At 39.4% G+C, this 21,324-nt stretch overlaps 2 protein-coding genes, 1 long non-coding RNA gene and 1 other non-coding gene across 6 annotated transcripts; 3 read left to right on the forward strand and 1 right to left on the reverse strand.

Moving 5' to 3' along the window:
* The first annotated feature begins 230 nt into the window (after positions 1-230).
* Positions 231-302, forward strand: trnae-cuc (transfer RNA glutamic acid (anticodon CUC)). The gene has a single exon. It is a non-coding gene; the product is annotated as a tRNA-Glu (tRNA).
* Positions 303-2,015: 1,713 nt separating this feature from the next.
* LOC144195735 (calcium-binding mitochondrial carrier protein SCaMC-2-A-like) lies at positions 2,016-7,696 on the forward strand. Its single transcript, XM_077715549.1, has 9 exons — positions 2,016-2,282; positions 3,138-3,261; positions 3,335-3,422; positions 3,491-3,602; positions 5,145-5,303; positions 5,853-6,005; positions 6,076-6,351; positions 6,431-6,578; positions 7,001-7,696. Exons 1-9 carry the CDS (start codon positions 2,121-2,123, stop codon positions 7,183-7,185), a joined length of 1,407 nt encoding a protein of 468 aa, XP_077571675.1. The 5' UTR covers positions 2,016-2,120; the 3' UTR covers positions 7,186-7,696.
* A 554-nt stretch (positions 7,697-8,250) lies between these two features.
* LOC144195920 (endoplasmic reticulum aminopeptidase 1-like) lies at positions 8,251-21,163 on the forward strand. 3 transcript variants are annotated; one of them, XM_077715802.1, is made up of 19 exons: positions 8,251-8,279; positions 9,680-10,176; positions 10,304-10,442; positions 10,990-11,124; positions 11,261-11,381; positions 11,537-11,691; positions 12,337-12,450; positions 12,510-12,641; positions 12,713-12,844; positions 13,438-13,521; positions 13,588-13,772; positions 14,521-14,600; positions 14,783-14,966; positions 15,981-16,137; positions 17,441-17,625; positions 17,698-17,859; positions 18,941-19,081; positions 20,000-20,081; positions 20,167-21,163. In XM_077715802.1, exons 2-19 carry the CDS (start codon positions 9,695-9,697, stop codon positions 20,332-20,334), a joined length of 2,838 nt encoding a protein of 945 aa, XP_077571928.1. In that variant the 5' UTR covers positions 8,251-8,279; positions 9,680-9,694; the 3' UTR covers positions 20,335-21,163. The 3 variants fall into 3 exon arrangements, with proteins under 3 accessions (XP_077571928.1, XP_077571930.1, XP_077571929.1); XM_077715803.1 differs by lacking the exon at positions 8,251-8,279 and adding an exon at positions 8,599-8,683; XM_077715804.1 differs by lacking the exon at positions 12,510-12,641.
* On the reverse strand, positions 18,508-21,322 carry LOC144195922 (uncharacterized). Its single transcript, XR_013326186.1, has 3 exons — positions 21,188-21,322; positions 20,139-20,328; positions 18,508-19,428 (listed from the first exon to the last, which is right to left on the reverse strand). It is a non-coding gene; the product is annotated as an uncharacterized LOC144195922 (long non-coding RNA).
* Positions 21,323-21,324: the final 2 nt, after the last annotated feature.

Genomic DNA, 21,324 nt, shown 5'->3' on the forward strand with positions numbered 1-21,324 from the left:
ATCTTGAATTATCAAACGTGATTGTAACTGCAAGTCAAATCAATACAGTGATTTAAAACGTTAATTTTAGTTTTCACATTGAACTTTAAACAATTCCTTTTGAAAAATCCTACAAAGCTAATCTGAAAGACGCCACTCTACTTGAAATTACACAATTTTAGTCTGACATCTACCATGCGACGTTGTATTGTATAGTATAAATACAATAGAGTACATCCAATTCTCAACAGTCCCTGGTGGTCTAGTGGTTAGGATTCGGCGCTCTCACCGCCGCGGCCCGGGTTCGATTCCCGGTCAGGGAACTTGTCTTTTCTCAACGCTAATTATGATAAATTGAAAATGTTCTAACTTTCACCATTATACATATCCTTATTTATTAACCATATAAGAAAAGCAAGTCCAAGGACAAATATTTGTATAGCAAATTTTAAAACAAATATATTTACATAATGACTTTGTTGTCATAAAAAACTATTAAAAGACCTCCCATCTACATATGTGGACACACTGCATATTCTTACACACAAACACAACTACCGCTCACATATCTACACTATTACAGTTGGGGTGTGCAGACTTTATACTTAAACTTTGTCTCTTTACCTCATTAGTGAATAAATTAATGTATTCAACATTATACTTTGTGCACCTGTCCCACAAGCAAATAACTATGCATATGAAATATATATTAGAAAATGTTCAAATTATTTGATTCCATTATTATTGTGTACAGCTACTCTGTTAGCACGAGCATTAGAATGACTTATTGTGAAAGTGAAAAAGGCAAAAATAAAATTCCAGGAGAATTGAAAATAAATGATGAAATGATAAATGATTGTACAGTCTGTTTTGTGTATGTACTGTATAAACATTTGTGGCATTTGTCGCTCATTATCTAAAGTGCTGGTCACAAAAACACCTTGTTGTTGACTTCTTGTCTTAACATTAACCAGTACAAAAACAGCTTTGTTTTCTGCAGATCAAAACAACTGTGCTCCCCTCTCACATATATTGCAGTGTTTTCGTGAGTCTGGAGGTTAAAGGGCACCTAATGCAGTCATGTGTCGTGAATGAAACGTCAACACCAAAAAGGTCTATTCTGACACATTGTACAGCGTCTGATCAATTGGGCGAACTCTGCCTCAGTTTTTTTGGTACCAAATGTTGAGCATTATACTTTACTATAAAACAATGTTCATTTTAGCTTTTTTCATATATTTTTAGATTTTACTAAATGATTTTTGAACTAAAAAACACAGAAAATGGCTTTGAAAAATCAGGAAATATAATATACATTTATACTCATTTTAATTTGACCCTAAAACAGAAAGTCGGCACTCATGATTTATTTTCTCGGGCCGCACAATCTGATGCGGCGGGCCAGAATTGGCCTCCAGGCCGCCGCTTTGACACGTGTATTCTAGACACTACAATCTCAATTATATTTGCGTGACAGTTACACCCAGAAATGTCTTTGTCTAAAAGACGACCTTTTAAATTACTATCATTATTAAGCTTTAAACAAAAACACCACATATATGTGTAAAGTATGTTAAATGTACTTCTGGTACTGTTTGTTCCTATGTTTTTGTTTATTGAGGGAGGGAGAGTGGTCCAATTAATAGACTCAATTAACGCCCTGCTTTCTTGTTAGCCACAAGCAGTAGCATTGTTTTTAATTCTGTTAACGTGATGATGTTGAATTATATATTTCTCCTTGATGGTGGCGACTCTACGCTAGTAACTACCAATCAGACACCCAGGCTGATTTGGGCAATGTTTGATCGAAAGGACACTGCTGATTGGTTCTTCTTTGACACGCTAGCAAGTACGGGATTGGTCCATCATCGGCCATTCCGCAAGAAAAAAAAGCGGAAGCAAAGTGACTGTTCAATGAACAGTGTTCCCTATTGGCTAGTAGTAAAATTATGTAAGGCAGGCAGCCAGAGTCAGCCAATGGCGTTAGACTATTTCAATAAGAGGCGTATCGGCATTGCATTCTTTAGAAGCCGGCATCTCACGCTATACCGGCATTTTCGGCGGTCCACCGGGAAGGAGTTACCTCAGCTGCTGTATTTATTTATTTATTGTAGTTTACTTTGCACCTCACGGAACTAAATATGCTATCATTGTGCCTCTACGTCCCCGTGTCCAACTCCGACCCGGTTGAAGTGGACTACTTTGAGTCGAACGGACTTCCAACCGAACTCAATTCGCTCTTCAACAAGCTGAGCGTGTTCCTTCCGTCTCAGGAATTTTCCACCTATCAAAAATGGCGAAAAGTAAGAAACTATCTCATGGTCTATACCTTGCACGTGTTGTATTAACATATGTAAGCGCATTTGAGTTGTTAATAGTACTTTTAAGTCATAAATTCACTTGGTTTGTCGCTGGGCGCCGGCCGGTTTAGCTTAGCTAGATTAGCATGGAGCATTACGAAGAGGCCGTAACCCTCAACGCCTTCTCACTGCCGAAAAAGTTCGCTTTTTACTGCTCATAAATGCTTTTCTTCTGATTAATTAATGCGTTTAAATACGTATATGTTGCATTCTACTCTTTTAGGTGTTACCTGTCAATTAAAAGGCTCTGGGCGGGTATCCACCCATGCGAGGAAGTTAATTTATTTCATTCCGATAAATGTGACGTCACAGAGCGCCTAAAAATGCATTTAATTCACCTTTTTTTAGTAGAATTACGCATATTACAGGTTTTGTTTAACTGGAGTTGGTGTTTTACATTTTCAAATAATGTTAAAAATAAAATATTACATTAAACTGTTCATTTTAAGTTTGCTTTTTTTTATGCATTTCCATAAAAAATCTGATTTTTGAACTAAAATTGCAGCAGCTGCATGCCAACTTTGTTTTAAATGTCGCCATTTAGCCTTCCTTTGCATGCGATTACTGCCTGAGTAGCTGGGTCGGCTCGAATGTCACGGTACTGCTTCAAAGTCCTAACGACCTGCTCCGGTTTTAGTTTCAGACGGGATTACCGGTTTTGGCGGGGCCACCTCGGTCTTCGAGTCAAAGATAGCACAGTTGTCACGTCACCCATTAGTGCAGAAATGGGTCATGGTGGCAATGGTTGACTCTAAATACACATAAGTAACCTATTTTGTCTCTGTATGCACTTTGCAGAAAAGCCTAAAGACGGATCCTGGTGTTTCTGAAGACCAGTTGGACTTTGAGGAGTTTGTCCACTACCTGCAAGATTATGAAAAAGACCTCAAATTAGTGGTCAAAAGTCTGGGAAAAAATGCAGGTGAGTCCCTCGCCTTTGCCGTTTGAGCGCTCTGCGTCGCCGTTATCGGTTTTAACCCTTTGGCGTTCTCCAGGCCGGATTGACGGAGACAATTTCATCCAGGCTCTTCAGGATATCGGTGTTCATATTTCTCACCATCTCGCAGAGAAAGCCCTCAAGAGGTAGGTTTGTTGAACTTTGTACTTTTTGGGTGAGCGGTTCTGAAGTGTATTGTTGTTTTTGTGTTTAGCATGGACAAGAATGGGATCATAACTATAAACAGTAAAGAATGGAGCAAGTATTCCATGGTGGAGGAGAAGGAGAGCATTCCGGAGATCATTCTGTACTGGAAGCACTCCACGGTAAGTTGTACTTTTCATGGCGCACTTTATTACAGGAGTGTCAAACAAGTATGACACAGAGAACCAAATTTTTAAACTGTTAGTCAGAGCCACGGCAGAAGCTACATTAAACAATCCAATTATTCAAAAAAAAATATATGATTTATTGTATTTTCACACATATTAGCCGCCTCTGCGTATAAGCCATTCCCCTAAAATTGCCTTAAAGTGATTGAATTTTACAATTTCTCGCATATAAGCCGTGTCCTGATTTACAATTTTCACCTCCATATTCATGGTTTTAATGAGTACAAATATGTTACTTTTAAGGGAAAATATTAAGAATGTCAAGTCTAATTTGTGAGCATATAAGATGCACACTTGATTCAGTCATTTTTTTTAGCCACAAATGCAGCATTTGTTTTTAATAATAATGAATTTGAGTCTGTTTTTAAGAGAATAACAATAACAGAAACATGAAATGAAGCCATGAGTCAGTTAATACAAAATATGTTAAGAAGCAAAGAGCCGCATGTGACTCGAGAGCCACATATTTGCCGGCATTCTCTATCAGCTTTGAAAATCCACCACCATACCCGTAAACATCCTTACATAACAAGCCGAGTTATAAATACAAAAAGTCAGATGGCTAGTCAAAACAAAAAAATTAGCCTTTCTTTATATGTGATTCAAGGATTAATCAAGACGGCGTGTTCTTTTTGCCCTGGTCTATTTTGACGTAATTAATCGCCCTTTATCGGCTCCAAATCGTCATCTCGGAGCTAAACTGGCCAATTAAAGATGCGTTCCGGCTGTGGATTATGCACGGCGGTTACGTAAAAGTCTCAAAGTCGCCGGTGAGTGTTAAGAGGCTCGCCGAGGTGACGACCGCCGCGCTAAATAGCACACTGGTCCAAACGTCATAGGTTAGCGGGTTAGCGGTTGAGCAATCAACTTGTATCTCCGCCAATGACAAGAACCCTATCTCACTGGGTGAACTTTAATCGGGAATAGTTGGTTTTGATTGTGCAAAATTAGATTTAGGTGAAATTTCTGTTCAGGGCTCTGTGACCTTCGAGCTTTTCCCTTTATATTTTAATCACCCAACATTTTATATGGGATTTTGGTAATTTTCGTTTTTGAAGATTTTCCCTGGAGAGTAATACATTTATTTTTATTCCTTATTAAAACCATGAATGTGGAGGTAGAAATTGTCAATCAGGGGGAGGCTTATACGAGAGAAATTGTCAAATTCAACCATTTTAAGTCAATTTTTAAGGATGCGGCTTATACACAGACATGGCTAATATGCGAGGAAATGCGGTAAATCTTTGAATTTTTGAAAATTCCTAATTATTATTTGTTTTTTCGATCGCTTTTTGATCAACTTTTTAGTCAATTGGCTGCCTATCGCTGTCAAAAGGAACCAATAAACAAATACTTTAAAATATACACTTTCACTCATGACTAATGTTTAAAAATCAATTTATAAGAGTGCTGAAGCCCAATTTTCTATCCTGTATCACCCCGGAAACATGTAAATGTATATTTTTATTCACTCAGATCTTCGACGTTGGCGAGAACCTAACAGTCCCCGACGACTTCACCGCCGAGGAAAAGCAGAGCGGCATGTGGTGGCGCCACCTGGTGGCGGGCGGTGGGGCTGGCGCCGTCTCGCGCTCCTGCACGGCACCCCTGGACCGTGTCAAAGTCACCATGCAGGTAAGCGGGGCAGGTTAGATAATCCTGGGAGAAAGTGGAATGTCTTTATCGGGACTTGGCAAATTGTAAAAGAGTTAATATTTAAATTTGCGACGAAGGGCAGAGTCCGAGGCCTCGTTTTTTTTACCTGCGTCATCAGTGGCCCAAAGGTCGCGCAAATGCGTCAGTGGCCCATTGCCCCCTTTTTGCCAGGGGGCCATGTTTAAAGTCTTGTCTTGCCATGGACAATTTTTAGGTTAAAAAAACATTGGTTATCGCTAAATTGTCGATTTCTTTGCCCATAAGTTTGCCCATTTATTTCTTCATCAGGCAAGGAAGGTACTGTCTAAATTGGGAGATGTACTGTCTGTGTTTGTCCGCCAGATGGGGCGCAAGAGCCCGTGGTAATTACCAGGGCTCACTTAGAATAAAATAATTAAAAAAGAATGAATGAATTAGACTTTAAGGATTTAAAATGGTAAATTGCAAGATGAGTGTTCATACTGGTAGTTAGTTTTTTTCGCCATGGATCGGGAGTCCATTTTTTTAACCGCTTTTTTGTTCCCTCAGGTGTATGGCTCCCGAAGCAACAACATGTGCATCATGAGCGGCTTAACTCAAATGATCAAAGAAGGTGGCGTCCGTTCGCTCTGGCGCGGCAACGGCGTCAACGTCATCAAGATCGCGCCCGAGTCGGCCCTCAAGTTCATGGCGTACGAGCAGGTAGGCCACGCCCCATCTGGCGACGCCCCCAACCCGCCAACACACTAAAACGCATTTCCCCCACCGGTAGATAAAACGCCTGATCGGAAACGACAAGACCACTCTGAACATCTGGGAGCGCTTCGTGGCTGGCTCACTGGCGGGAGTGGTGGCCCAGAGCGCCATCTACCCCATGGAGGTGCTGAAAACACGACTGGCGTTGAGACGGACGGGCCAGTACGGCGGAATCTCCGACTGCGCCGAGCAGATTTTCCGCCGGGAAGGCGCGGCGGCCTTTTACAAGGGCTACGTGCCCAACATGCTAGGCATCATCCCCTACGCCGGCATTGATTTGGCCGTGTACGAGGTAAGCACCGCCCAGCGCTCTAGCTAGCTAGCTTAGTTACTCTGTGCCGCGCTAACTCATTGTCATGTGACCTCATCAGACTCTTAAGAACGGCTACCTTCAGCGCTACGGCGCCGGCGGCGACCCCGGCGTGCTGGTGCTCTTGGCTTGCGGCACCGTGTCCAGCACCTGTGGAATGCTCGCTAGCTACCCGCTCGCTCTGGTCAGAACGCGCATGCAAGCACAAGGTGAGCTCATACCTTTTGTCGTTTTTATTGAAAAAATCCTATATACTTTGATTTAAAAAAAATATATATCAGCCATGATACCTGCGTAATATGTAAGCATCAGGGTCTCAAGATAAACCTATTTTTTTTTCTTAATTGAATAATTTAATATTTTGCATTTACAAAGACAAGCATATTAACTTTTCTTAAGCTTTCCTAAGATTTTCAAAGTAACTAATTGGTCCTCTATTAATATGGAGGTAAAAAATTTGAGACTGGGCAGCTTATACGTGAGAAATTCTTAAAATTCAACAAATTTAGGGGTGCGGTTTATACATGGATGTCTTTTATGCGCGTAAATTTGTGAATCAAAATATTCCAAACCCCACCTACTGTCCACCATTTTAGATTTTTTTTGTTAAACCAGTTTTTTTCTTTAACAGCTGCGATGGGCAGTGGCCAGGAGGCCAGCATGACGGCGCTCTTCCGCCAAATCCTGCGGACAGAGGGCCCACCAGGCCTCTACCGGGGCTTGGCGCCCAACTTCCTCAAAGTCATCCCCGCCGTCAGCATCAGTTACGTCGTCTACGAGCGCATTAAGACGCGGCTGGGCGTCACCTCGCGTTGAAGCTTATCCGGGACCAGTTCCAGGACTCCATTCTCATTCCGTGAATGACCGGAGACGGGCTCGATGGACGCTATTTATGACGCTTGCATAATGCGAGGACCAAAATATCCGCGCTCTGTTTCAAGGCGCCGTTGTTCGGACAGGAGAGGTTTTTTTGTTTTGTTATTTTTTTGCAGTTTTCTCTCCACTGCCGCACACTATTTATTTCCATCGGCTATTTAGAGAGCCAACTTGTTTCTCATTTAACCAGTGAGTAAAACAGCAGCCTTAATGAATAGTTAGACACTAGACGGGTGTTTGAATTTTTTGCTAAAGACTTGTTCTAATGTTCACCTCAGGTTAAAGTAAAAGTGTTAACTTTTTTTTCCAGAGCATCAAGGGCTTTGCGGGAAAAAAAATGCAAATCCGTGCACTTTAATTTTTGCTGGAAACTTGAGGTATTAAATATATATATTTTTTAGTATTTTAAAGAGCTATTTTCTTGCAAATAAATGCAGATTCTTGTTAAAAATTGGCTTCTTGATTATTCTTTTGCTCACAGGGGCCAGTCATCTTTGCTGATATTTCTGTGGGCTTTAAATTGCAAATCTGATGGTTGAATTATAAAAAAGGATCTAAAATATGCACAGATTGATAGTGGAGAAAGTCATCTGCCCTCTGGTGGCAAGTCGTATAAATACGTTTTAAACGTTACCACATAGTGTTACAAGGAGTCATAAATATGAGACACATTTACTTACTAACTAAACCACAAGTTGTCAAGGCAAGTGTCAGCATGGATCTATAAAAGATATTTTGCTGCAGGCTGTAACGTTGCTAAATGCAAAACACTAGTTTTTGACGATGTCGGGCATCTGCCAGCTAAATTCTTCATTAAGTAGCTGCTAAAGATCACCGAAATAAAAATGGAAAAAAAATTCACTTTGAATCGTGTCACTTTGAGAAAATTTTTTTACTAAAGTAATTATAAAATGTCTAAAGTGATTGCTCCATAGACAAATTCCCGTAGATCACGATCTAATTAATAAGGCGGATCTACGATACGGCTCATTCGGCCCTCGAAGTCAAAATGGAGTGCACGTCAATCTTCGCCCGTAAGTGAACTTTTTGGTCAAAAGATGTTTCGACGGTTCCAAACTGAGTCTGACACCCCTCCATTAGAGAAACGTGCTTTTATTGAAATACTCAATAGATGGTTCTCATTAGTTGATCTTAAACGTCCCCATTTAGATGATATTGTTTTGACATGGCTATTGCTAACTGGGCGCTAATGCTACTGCTAACCCAGCGATAATGCTATCGCTAACTTCCGGAGGTTTCTTCCTCGTGTGCGTCGCAGGCGGCCACTTTCGTGGAAGTCAAATTAGCACCACCCTGTGGCTCATATTTTGTGCGGTTGTTTTGGGGAGGAGAACCGGTAGGAATCTCCCCTCCCAGTCGGCACTTGCTCTTCCAGCTTATTCGTTCGTCCGCATGCTCGACGCTTCGGTGCCGAACGGTAAATACTAAAAAAAGTCTTTTTTTTATGACAATATTCTTTAATAATCAATATCTAGGCGTGGCTAACAATTCATAGTAAGTCAAGGTTATTTATCAGTTTGTTGTTGTTTACGTTTTGGACTAGTATTATGTTGACTACTTATTTATTCATTTCTTATTTATTGGTTATTTATTTATTGTTATTACATGTTGATTATTAACTGGGGTGTTTGTTGTTGTTATTTGTGCACTTTATGGTCAAACTTTAAATCTCACTATGAATGACAATACAACGATTCATTTCAAGTCCATAAACTGCACAAATAAAAGCTGATTTTAATGTTATAAATCGTTTTGTTAAGGATAAAAGTTCTCTTATTAGCCAATTTGAGTTAATTAAATAAAGCACTTATTAATTATTTAACCTGCATGAGGAAGACACTAGTCAAGAAAAAAGAACAAGGAAGTCTTTTATTCCTGTCAGTAAAGAATAAATGAAAGACAAAACCGGATTAAAATATTGTATTGTTTTGAGGTAACTTTTGTTGATTATTCCAAAGAATGTGTTTTATGATGTAATATGCAAATTTGAAATAAGTGTCTGAATATGGCATTGACACTGGCGGATGTCAAAAATGATTTATCCTGTCAACCATCCATTTTTGAAATAATTTCAAACATTGTTTTGCTACCGCATCACAGTTCTGGGTCGTGGGTTCGATTCCAGGTGGGTCCTCACTGCCTGGAGTTTGCATGTTCTCCCTAGGCTTGTGTGTTTTTTTTGCGGGTACTCTGGTTTCCTCCCACATCCCCAAACATGCTAAGCTAGGCTAATTTAGGCTAAATTGACCAACCCTAGCTATGATTGGTTGTCCGTGTGTTTTTTGTTTGTGTCCCTCACTTGTCAGCTCGGATAGGCTCCGGCACCCCCAACGACCCACATGAGGATAAGCAGTTGAAAAAAAATGAATGTAAGTTTTTGCTAATGTGTCCTTGTGTTTTTCCCCATCAACAGGTCTTTCCTGTCGCCATGTTATTGGCACTTCTGTCCCTGGTGGTCTTGGTTTTCCCGGTGGTCCCGGCCCGGGCGGCCCAGCTCCCCTACTGGAACTCGCGGAACATCAGCGGCACTCAACCCTTCCCCTGGCATGAAATGCGACTCCCCCAAACGGTGGTGCCCACCCACTACGACCTGACCATTCACCCCAACTTGACCACCCTGACCTTCACCGGCACGGTTCGAATCCTGGTGGACGTCCTGGAAGACGTGGATGCCATCGTGGTGCACGCCAAGGAGCTGAAGACCGCCAATGTCAAGCTCACTACGCCCGAGGGGGTTCGGCCTCTTCAGGTTTTGGAGAATTCCGTCTACCAACAGCTGGCCTTGGTGTCCGACAAGGCCATCCCTAAAGGGGAGGACTATGAAATCCACATGGATTTCTCCGCCAATCTTTCGGACACCTACCATGGTTTTTACAAGAGCAGCTACCGGACGGGCGACGGGGAAGTCCGGTGAGTTCTACCATATTTTCTCTCGTATAAGCTGTATTTGTTGATAAAAAACAGATATCTGGATCAAGGGTATGGCTTATATGCGCATAAATTAGACCATAACACTACCTTGTGATTTTCATTTTAGAATCTTGGCGTCCACTCAGTTTGAAGCCACCTTCGCCCGAGCGGCCTTCGCGTGTTTTGACGAGCCCAGCTTTAAAGCCAACTTTACCATCGCCATCATTCGGGAGTCACGACATGTTGCCATTTCTAATATGCCCAAGGTACTCACTCTTCTTCTGTGGTAACCCCCCTTTTTACCATTACCGTAATACAAGGTTGTCAGACTCGGTTTCATGTGGGCGGGACCATTTTAGATAGAATATTTAGATTTTTTTTTTAAATAAATGGATTAAAAGAAATGGATAAAAATCCCTGAATATTCCGTTTCTATAGATCTAAAACAATGTTTATTCTAGCTTTTTTAAAATATATTTTTAGATTTTACAAAATGATTTTTGAACTAAAAACAGAAAAAAATGATAAAAAAATGCAGTTATTAATTTAAAAGGGGGAAAATCAGGACATGTAATATACATCTATACTCTTTATTTGAATTTGATCCAGAAACAGAAAGTCGGCACTTATCATTTACTTTTTTTGGGCCACACAAAATGATGCTGCGGGCCACATTTAGCCCCCGGGCCGCCACTTTAACACCAGTGCCATAATACCTTGACATACCAGTAACTCAACATACGAGCAATTTGAAATACAAGTAAAATCCTGAGAAAATATTTGACTGTAAAAGTTACCCGTTTTTTTCCGCAGATAAAGACCGTGGAGTTACCCGAAAACGTCTTTGAGGACCACTTTGCCACCACCGTGAAGATGAGCACCTACTTGGTGGCTTTCATCGTGTCGGACTTCCACTCCGTCAGCAAAACGACACAACACGGGGTCAAGGTGAGGGTCACGCTCTCATTCTCCCCATCATTTATACCTATTCTCCTACAACCCATAACCCATTTTACATACATATATCCATCATTTTTCAGATGCCTGTTGTTCCCCATCTGATTTTGTGTATGTTGGCCTCCAGATTTCCATCTACGCCGCGGAGGAGAAAATCAACCAGACAGAATTTGCGTTGGACGCCGCCGTCAGACTGCTGGACTTTTACGACACCTACTTCACTATTCCTTACCCACTCCCCAAACAGGGTGAGCGTCAGTATTTGATCCAGTTGAATTGGATTGGACGTCCATTGGTGTGAATGGCGGCCAATGAGTTAATATCAAAAATACAATGAATAACCCCATTTTACCTGATTGGGGTCATCTATTTAACATTGTACGCATTTTTTTTTTTTTTGCAGACCTGGCCGCCATTCCCGACTTCCAAGCCGGCGCCATGGAAAACTGGGGTCTGACCACCTATCGAGAGGAAGCCCTTCTCTACCACCCGGAAAAATCCTCCATGGCCGACAAAGTGCAGACCGCCAGGATCATTGCTCACGAGCTTGCGCACCAAGTAAGAAGGACTAAAAAAATATATTATATTATATTTTGGAATCGTTGTGGAGTAATTCCACAAGATGGTGGTTTAATAGTACTAAAATGTGTATATTAGTACTAAAATTAGACAGATTTTTTGGAAGGGAGAGATTTTTTGCATGGCAACGCGCTCGTAACATAACATGAAAACATTTAAATCAACTTGGATTATGATGCAGACACACTCAAAAATAAGTTGAATCTAACCTTACACTCTAATTCACATGTGTCAAAGTGGCGGCCCGGGGGCCAGATCTGGCCCGCCGCATCATTTTGTGTGGCCCGGGAAAGTCAATGATGAGTGCTGACTTACTGTTTTAGGATCAAATTTAAATAAAGAGTATAGATTTTATTACATTTCCAAATTTTCCCCCTTTTTAAAGTAATATTTTGAATTTTTTAATCATTTTTCTCAGTTTTTTTTAGTTCAAAAATCATTTTGTAAACTCTAAAAATATATATAAAAAAGCTAAAATTAACATTGTTTTAGATCTATAAAAAAACTGAATCTTCAGGGATTTTAATCCGGTTCTTTTAATCCAATTAAACAATTTTTTTTAGAAATATTAGGTTCAAAAAGTGGATTTTTTTATGATAAACTGGTTTGTTTTTTGCATTAAAGTGGTTTGGGAACTTGGTGACGATGGAATGGTGGAACGACTTGTGGCTCAACGAAGGCTTCGCAAAGTTCATGGAATTCATCGCCTTGGACATGACGCATCCGGAGCTTCAAGCGGTAAGCTAACGTCATTTGGTGCCATCAACTTCTATAAACGTCGGCCATTTTGCTCCCAGAATGACTTATTCCTGGGCAAGTGTTACCATGCCATGGAGATGGACAGCTTCACTTCATCTCACCCCATCTCCACCCCTGTGGAAAACCCCACTGAGATCCAGGAAATGTTTGACGAAGTCTCCTATGACAAGGTTGGCGTCCTCCCGCGGTTTTAATAAATGTCCTCCTGGTCCAATTTTCATATAGTTTTCTTATTTTGAAGGGGGCGTGTGTTCTGAATATGCTGAAAGACTTCCTGACGGCCGACGTCTTCGAGGTGGGGATCATCCGCTATTTAAAGCGCTACAGCTACCGAAACACGGCTAATAGTCATCTGTGGGAGAGTCTGACCAATGTGAGTGATGAATTATTTTTTTTGTTTCTGCTAAAAGTAGAACGCGGTGGAAATTGGCCTCCATTGGTATTGGGAAAAAAAAAGATCAGGTTTTCAATAGGCTCTACACCACAGGTGTCAAAGTGGCGGCATGGGGGCCAAATTTGGTCCGCCGGATCATTTTGTGTGGTCCGGGAATTTAAATCTCGAGTGCCGACTTTGTGTTTTAGGATCAATTTAAAATGAAGAGTATAGATGTATAATAAATTTCCTGATTTTTCCCCTTTTAAATCAATAATTGTCATTTTTTAATCATTTTTTTCTGTGTTTTTAGTTCAAAAATCATGTTGTAAATTCTAAAAATATATTTAAAAAAAAGCTAAAATAAACATTGTTTTAGATCTGTAAAAAAACTGAATATTCAGGGCTTTTAATCCATTTATACAAAAAAAATCTAAATATTATATCTAAAATGGTCTGGCCCACGTGAAATCAAGTTGAGTTGAATCAGTGGCCTGCCAATCATAGCTCGGGACAATTTAGCAAACAATTAGCCTTGCTAATATGTTTGGTTCCGTTTGGGTCTTTCTGATTGACTTTTCTCGCCCTATCAGATTTGCGACTCCAACGAATTGCGCGATCCTTCTCCCAAACAAAGAGAATTCTGCTGGAAACACGGCATCAAATCTGGAGAAGGCGTAAGTTTTCCCCCAAAAAATCATGAATGGCTTATCATTAATTTGTCGTTTTTTTTTTGGCCAAAGCGATACGAGGGGAACAAGTTTGACATCAAGAGCATCATGGACACGTGGACGCTGCAGAAGGGCTTCCCCCTGGTCAACATCGACTTTAGAAATCGCAAAATCTTGCTCTCCCAGCAACGATATTTGAAGATCGAGAAGGAGAAAGCTGCTGCCGACGACGTCGCCACCGTAAAGATTCCAGAAAAGTAAACCTTCTTCTCCACCAATCATGCTCAAATGCGGAATGTTCGCTAAAGTCACGGTAGCCTCGTACATTTGGCATCAAATGCAAATAGATTAGATTTGGAGTAGATTTGGAGTAGGTTGGGAGTAGATTTGGAGTAGATTTGGATTAGATTTGGATTAGATTTGGAGTAGATTTGGAGTAGATTTGGAGTAGATTTGGAGTAGATTTGGAGTAGATTTGGAGTAGATTTGGAGTAGATTTGGAGTAGATTTGGAGTAGATTTGGAGTAGATTTGGAGTAGATTTGGATTAGATTTGGAGTAGATTTGGATTAGATTTAGATCAGATTTGGTTTTGGATTTGGATTTAGTTCAGATTCGGATTAGATTTGGATTTAGTTCAGATTTGAATTTAGATTTGGGTTAGATTTGGATTAGTTCACATTTGGATTTAGATCAGATTTGGATTGAGATCAGATTTGGATTGAGATCAGATTTGAATTTAGATTTGGGTTAGATTTGGATTAGATTAAGATAACATTTGGATTAGAATTGGATTGGATTTGAATTTAGGATTTGATTCGATTTGGATTAAATTGGGATTTAGGTTTTGATTAGATTTGGATTAGATTCAGAGTGGATTTAGATTTGGATTTAGGATTTGATTAGATTCAATTTGGATTTTAGATTAGATTTAGGATTAGATTAGAATTTTATTTCCTCCTGCATCATGTTTTTTTTTCCCTGATGTGTTTTGGTGCATTTTCAGGCAAATTTGGAATATTCCGCTGACCTACAAGACCAGTGCGTCGGACACGACGCACCACTTCCTCTTGAAGTCAGCAGTGGGTAAGCGGAAAATCCCTCTGGGGGCGGGGCCAAAACCCATAAATTAGCGCTATTCGCTTGCCAAATAGCACGTTGCAATACCTGTAGAAAAACTACTGCAGAACTGTGACCTCAGTTTGGCCAAATATATCTATAAAAATCTTTTGATTTGCGTCTTACGTATGGGAGGTTTTTGTCCACAGATCTCCTGCGCATTCCCAAGCAAGTGGACTGGATCAAGTTCAACGTGGACATGAGCGGCTACTACATCGTGGACTACGGCAAAGACGGATGGAAGTCCATGATTACGCTGCTGCAGAAAAATCACACGGCGCTTAGCAACAAGGACCGCGCTAGCCTCATTCACGACGTCTTCCGGCTTGTCAGGTGGGAAAACTTTAACGTTTTTTATCACGTTAACGGGATAAATCCAGCTAGTTCTTACAGACCTGATAGTCTAGTTTTTCCCAAGTTTTTTTGAGCTGCGGCACACTTTTTGCATTAAAAAAAATCTCAAGGACAGAGATAAAAATAAGGTAGAATTTAAGTCAGATTTTTGCCTATTATAGTGATATTTATCAAGATGTTTTATTGATGATATTCATTCTTACATTTGATTATGATAACATATATTATGGCAGTGTTTCCCAACCTTATTTGAGCTATGGCACACTTTTTTTTATTGAAAAAAATCTTAAGGGTGGCCACTATCTGAAAATATTTTAAACAAAAAATGTTACTTATATTAATAATGGTCATTCTCATCACATTTTTATAAGCAGGAATTAAATAAACCTCCAAAATTCTACCAAAATCTAATTTTTCACACTCACTTGGCTAATTCAACCAAAATTTGATGTCTGCGGACCAATCAACAACTTCTGCTTTTAGTGATGAAAAAATAAGTCATGTAATATTTTTAATCTCATAATTTTATGATTTAAATCTTCTAATATTACTCAAAAATTGTACTCACACAAATTTAACATCCCCAAAAGTTAAAACTGTAGAAACCAAACAACTTCTAATTCATGTTAGACAAAAATAAGCAACAAATCATTTATCATTTAACATTCATCATATATAGATTTTAACCTTGCAATAATATTAATCAATCTGGTTATATTCATATTCTCTTTTCATTAAATAACTTTATTCATCCCTTATTCAGGAAATTTGCTGTCACTACTGTGACAGAGGGCGAGAATACAGACACAGAAAAATACATTTTAAACATTAAAAAACACAAAAAACATTCATTTTTCTCTCTGAATATTACATTATATGACTTTTTGCAATTTCTTCTCTATCCCCACACATTAAAAATTAAAGGGAACGTTGTTCACAAGCACAATTCATCCCAAACATGACGTTAAAGTTGTTTTTTTGGTCTTTTTGCAGCATCGAGAAGGTCAACCTGCAAACAGCTTTGGACCTGTCCACCTATCTGTCCAAAGAAAAGGACATCATGGCCGTGACTCAAGCCTTGGCCGAGCTCATCCCCATTTACAAAATGATTGAACGCAGGGAGGTTTTTCTTCTGGATGAAAGCATGAGGGTGAGTAGAAATCTTTTTCAAAAACCATTTACTCGAGTAGGAATTTCAATTCATGTGGTTTGGAAACAAATGTACGTGCTCAAGGGACGCTACGAATTAGCACTTATTAAGTCACACGAAATTCTTCAGGGAAAATGCCGTCAGACGGGTTTGACGTGACGTGCGACGTTTTGTTCGTTTCGATGCTGTCGCTGAATCAGGAAGTGTTAAATTAAATTATACCCTTAAAACTACAGAAAACACGCCTGGGAAAATTAACTATAAGACAATAACATGTATGCTAAGCTAACCTTATGCTAAATTGGCTATTGTTAGGATTGATTGGTTGTTTCCATTCAAGGTTTGTAGTTAGCTGGGATTGGCTCCAACACCCCCACGAGATCCTTGTGAGGATAAGCAGTTTATAAAATGAGTGAATTAACATTTCCATGTTATATAGATTTTTCAAAGTATTTCTCTAGGTACGAAATTTCCAGGTTACCCAATTTTTTATATGCAAATGAGTGAGTCGAGATATGAAAAAAAATCCTAATTACGATATTCTCCAAAAAGTAAATGCATTTATCTACCTTATCCATTATTTTATTTTGAAAATATTGTCACAGATGCATTAATTCTCACTTTCGAAGCTCGCTAACCTCTACTGGGCTCTCATTGGCTGTCTCACAACAACCACTATCCATCTTTCAAGATTCTCCTTTACATACCTGTCTACTTTAGCTAAATGCTCCACCCCTTATTAATGAATTTAATTCCCCTTATCAAGCGATAAAAACCTTAAAAATGCATTTCCACACACACTTAGGGCACACATAAACATCTAAAATGTACTACAAAGTGGACGGCTTTCAGTCCTGGTAGTACAAGCTCTCATCACCCTCTAGCGTACAAACATGTATATTATACTTCCCATAATAACAGCCATGTTTTCATATGTTTTATTAATTTTAAGACATTAAACAATCAGTTCCTTATCATAATCTCTCATTTTTGTGTGTTTTTTCACATCTTTAATAGAAAATCAGGATACTTTGACCCATTTTAAAGGATTTAGTTTATTTTAGATGACAGAATTTACATATAAAGTACACTTCTACTTACAAAATGTAAAAGTTATGGAACCAATTAATACAGGAACATTATTAGGACTATTTCCGTCTACGACATCTCCAATTAGCTTGTTCACAGCGTCCCAAGGCGTTAGCTTAGCGGCAAACTGGTTCCACCTGAAGTCGAACCAAGCGCTGTCATCCCTACGACCCATCCTTTGAATGAATGGTCCCCTTTTTTTCCTCCCCCCCAGGCTTTCATGCTGGACCTGTTCAAGGATTTGATTGACAGTCAGAGATGGGACGACTCAGGCTCCACCCCCGAGCGAACCTTGCGGAGTTACCTGCTTTTGTTCGCCTGCGTCAGGAACTACACGCCATGCGTCAGCAAAGCACGCCAACTCTTCAACGTATGGAAGGAGTCTGGCGGCAAAACCAGGTCGGTCGGTCGCTCGGTCGGCCTCACATTCCGTCTCGATGGAGGATTGACGGCGTCTGGGTTTTTTTGCAGTCTCCCCGTGGACGTCACGTTAGCCGTGTACGCCGTGGGCGCTCAGACGCCGGAAGGGTGGGACTTCCTCTTTGAGCACTACCGCCAAACGGTGCAGACGTCTGTCAAGCATCGCATCCAAGTGGCCTTGACTATCAGCCCGCTACGTCAAAAGCTTAAAATGTAAGTTGTGATCTCACATACTTTGCACACAGGAGTCAAAATTGTAGGCCTCAAACGTTTAGGGGTTGGACATTGCGAGGAGACATATTGAAAATGAGGCCAAAGGTCACAGTTTAGCTCATACTTTTTTGCCTAATTTGGACAAATTGGGTAGAGTAGGCAATCCCTCAAAGTATGAGCTAAACTGTGACCTTTGACCTCATGACCCCACATTTAGAGACCCCTATTGTTCTATAGTACAAACATACAATGTAAATTTGACAATACTCCCTTTAATCCTTTCGTTATGGCAGTGTCTTTTGCTGACCTATGTGACCTTTGACCTCATGACCGCACATTTAGAGACCCCTTTGGTTCCATAGTACAAACATATATTGCAAATTTGACAATAATCCCTTTAATTCTTTTGTTATTACAAAGTCTCTTAATAATAAAAATAATAATAATAATAATCGGACATTTGTCGTCATTATCAACAACAAAAGCTTAATTGGGTATGATGACAATTAGGCTTTTGTTGTTGGTAATGACGACAAAGCCTATGTCCGATTAGTATTATTATCATTATTATTATGAAAAGAGATTTTGTAATAAAATAATTAAAGGAATTATTGTCAAATTTGCAGTATTTGTTTGTACTATGGAACAAAAGAGGTCTCTAAATGGGGGGTCATGAGGTCAAAGGTCAGCAATAGAGACTTTGCAATAGCAAAAGAATTAAAGGGAGTATTGTCAAATTTGCAGTATTTTTTTGTACTATGGAACAAAAAAATGGTCATTACATTTGGGGTCATGAGGTCACAGTATAGCTACTACTTTGAAGAATTGTCCACTCTACCAAATTTAGCCAAATTTTGTGTTGGAGTGGGCAATCCCTCAAAGTATGATCTTAACTATGACCTCTATGACCTTTGGCCTCAAAACCCTACATTTAGAGACCCCTTTTGTTCCATAGTACAAACATATACTGCAAATTTGTGATGTAATGATCTCTTAAAAACCAAGAAAACACTTTAGCAACTTTAAATTTGATCAAACTTCTCTTTCCAACAAACAACAAGTTCCTTCCCTTCCCTTTCAGGATTTTGGAGGAGAGTCTTCGGGGCGAAGTGATCAAAACCCAAGACTTCCCCGACGTTCTGGTATACGTCAGCAGGAACCCGAAAGGCCAGCGCCTAGCTTGGGACTTCCTCCGAGCTAATTGGGCCACGCTAATCCACAAGTAAGTCTTTTTTTTAATCACGCAACCCATGTATGGACTATGTGGACTACTATTACTTGTCTGATTGCTAACGTCTGAGACTCTATTAGGTAATCGGCGTTATCAATTTTTTGGTGGGACGATAGCCCAGGCTAGATTGCGGCGTGGACTGAAATCAGGTCAAGTCCGCTTCTTCACGCCTGATATTTGAAGGCGTGCTGATACGGGACATTATCTGGGTTCACTAATCTAGACGCCGGCCGTCATCGCGCCATGTGACGGTCGCAAGTTCCCGCCGGTGCATCTCGTTGGCCATGACGTCAAATTAGACGCTTGGACTGTTCGTCTTTTTTATGCTGGTGGACAGGCTAGGGAGAAAAAGACTAAAAGATTAATAGAAAATATAAGCTCCGAAATTAATTAATTTGAAAAATGAAGAAAAAAATAAATAAGAAAAGAATACTCAAAAAATAATGAATTTGAAAAATTATTAAATTATAAAACAACCCCTGAAATTAATTTAATTTGAAAAATGGAGTTTTGAAAGATAATTAATTAAAAAAATAACCAAAAAAATGAATAAATTTTAAATAATAAGAGGAAAAAATATTCATCCCCCCTCAATAAAAATTTTACTGATTAAAAAATATGGGATTTTAAACAAATAATTCAAAAACAGGCCACAAAATTAATAAGAAAATCGATGAAGAAAGAAAAATTACAAAAAAATATATTAATTTGAAAAACTAAGAAAAAAAATAATTCAAAAAATAATCCACCAAAAAATGTGAAAAATGAAGAATTTTTTTTCTCCAAAAAACAAGCCCCAATATTAATTAATCTGAAAAATTGCCAAGGCTTTCTCAAACATATTTTTAAGGAAAATGCAATACGCTTGTGTACTATTTGATAAGTTTTTCTTTTTTTTTTTTGTGACAGGTTCGAAGTAGGCTCGTCGGCCATCGCTCACATGGTGACGGGCGTGACCAATCCTTTCTCCACCAAGACCATGCTGACTGCAGTGAGTACAATTTCCCTTACTACAAATACACTAAATATTTCCTTTCTACTAAAATACCTTATTTTTTTGTAATCCACACACTCAGGTGTGGAAATTCTTCAACCCTCTGACGGAGGAGATGGGCGGCGACATGCGTTGCATCCAGCAGGCTTACGACAACATCGCCGGGAATGTCCGTTGGGCCGAGAGCAACTTTCCAGAACTGCAAACCTGGCTGAAAAAACGCCAGCGCCTCGTTCACGAAGATCTGTAACACACTTTAAAGGTTGTGGGTTCCATTTCTCAGGGTTGGACACATTTAAATTGCCATTTTAGTCCAAATGGAAAATGTTTTAAACCTTTTAGACCCAGATTATTAGCTTTAGTGAATTTTTTTTTATCGCCAAGTGTTTACCGCAACAGGCTCGCAGTCCCGGGGTCGTGGGTTCGATTCCAGGTAAGCCCACATTGCTTAGAGTTTGCGTGTTCTCCCCAGGCTTATGTGGGTTTTCTCCGGGTACTCCAATATTCTCCCCTATTCCTCCAAAACATGCATGCCCAGCTAATTTTTAGGCTAAATTGTCCCTAGCTATGATTGGCTATTTTTTTTGTTACCTGTAGTTAGTTGGGATAGGCTCCAGCACCCCCTTCTGCGGATAAGCAGTTCAGAAATGAACAAAAGTGTATAGTATTGGTATTTGTGCAATAATTCCGTTTATTTATTCCTATCTGAGTGCCTTTTTGAAGAGTTTTGTTGTAATTTGTGCAAAAAAGACTTTGAAAATTTATGTTGCCAGTGATATTTTATTTTGCTAATATTTATCATATCTGTGCATGTTGCGTTTATAACATTTTTCTCTTTTATGATGGCTTTTTTGGGCCAAATTAAGGCTGCCATAAAAACATAAGCTACCTTTTACCAGATTTTGAACATTTTATGTGAATAATTTGAGGATTTAAATGATTTTTGTTCACTTTTTTTCTGGTGAAATAGAGCCCAAATGCATTTTTTTAATAAAACTGTGACCAAATATTGAACCCTAATTAAACTATATGCACATGTCAAAATACAAAAGTGTGAAAATAAAACATGTTTCTATTGAGTGTGCATGTTCTTGTGTTCTTACCTTATCTATTTAAGGCAGGGGTGTGCAAAGTTTTGTGGGTTTCACTGGTTTGAAGAAAGCTAATGTCCGCCCAGGTTCCGCTGAAATAAAAACCTGCACGAAATGGGATTTCAAAAATCAGAACAAGGTTTTCAAAC

This window comes from Stigmatopora nigra, chromosome 4 (genome assembly GCF_051989575.1).
Source record: "Stigmatopora nigra isolate UIUO_SnigA chromosome 4, RoL_Snig_1.1, whole genome shotgun sequence".
NCBI classification, from domain to species: domain Eukaryota; kingdom Metazoa; phylum Chordata; class Actinopteri; order Syngnathiformes; family Syngnathidae; genus Stigmatopora; species Stigmatopora nigra.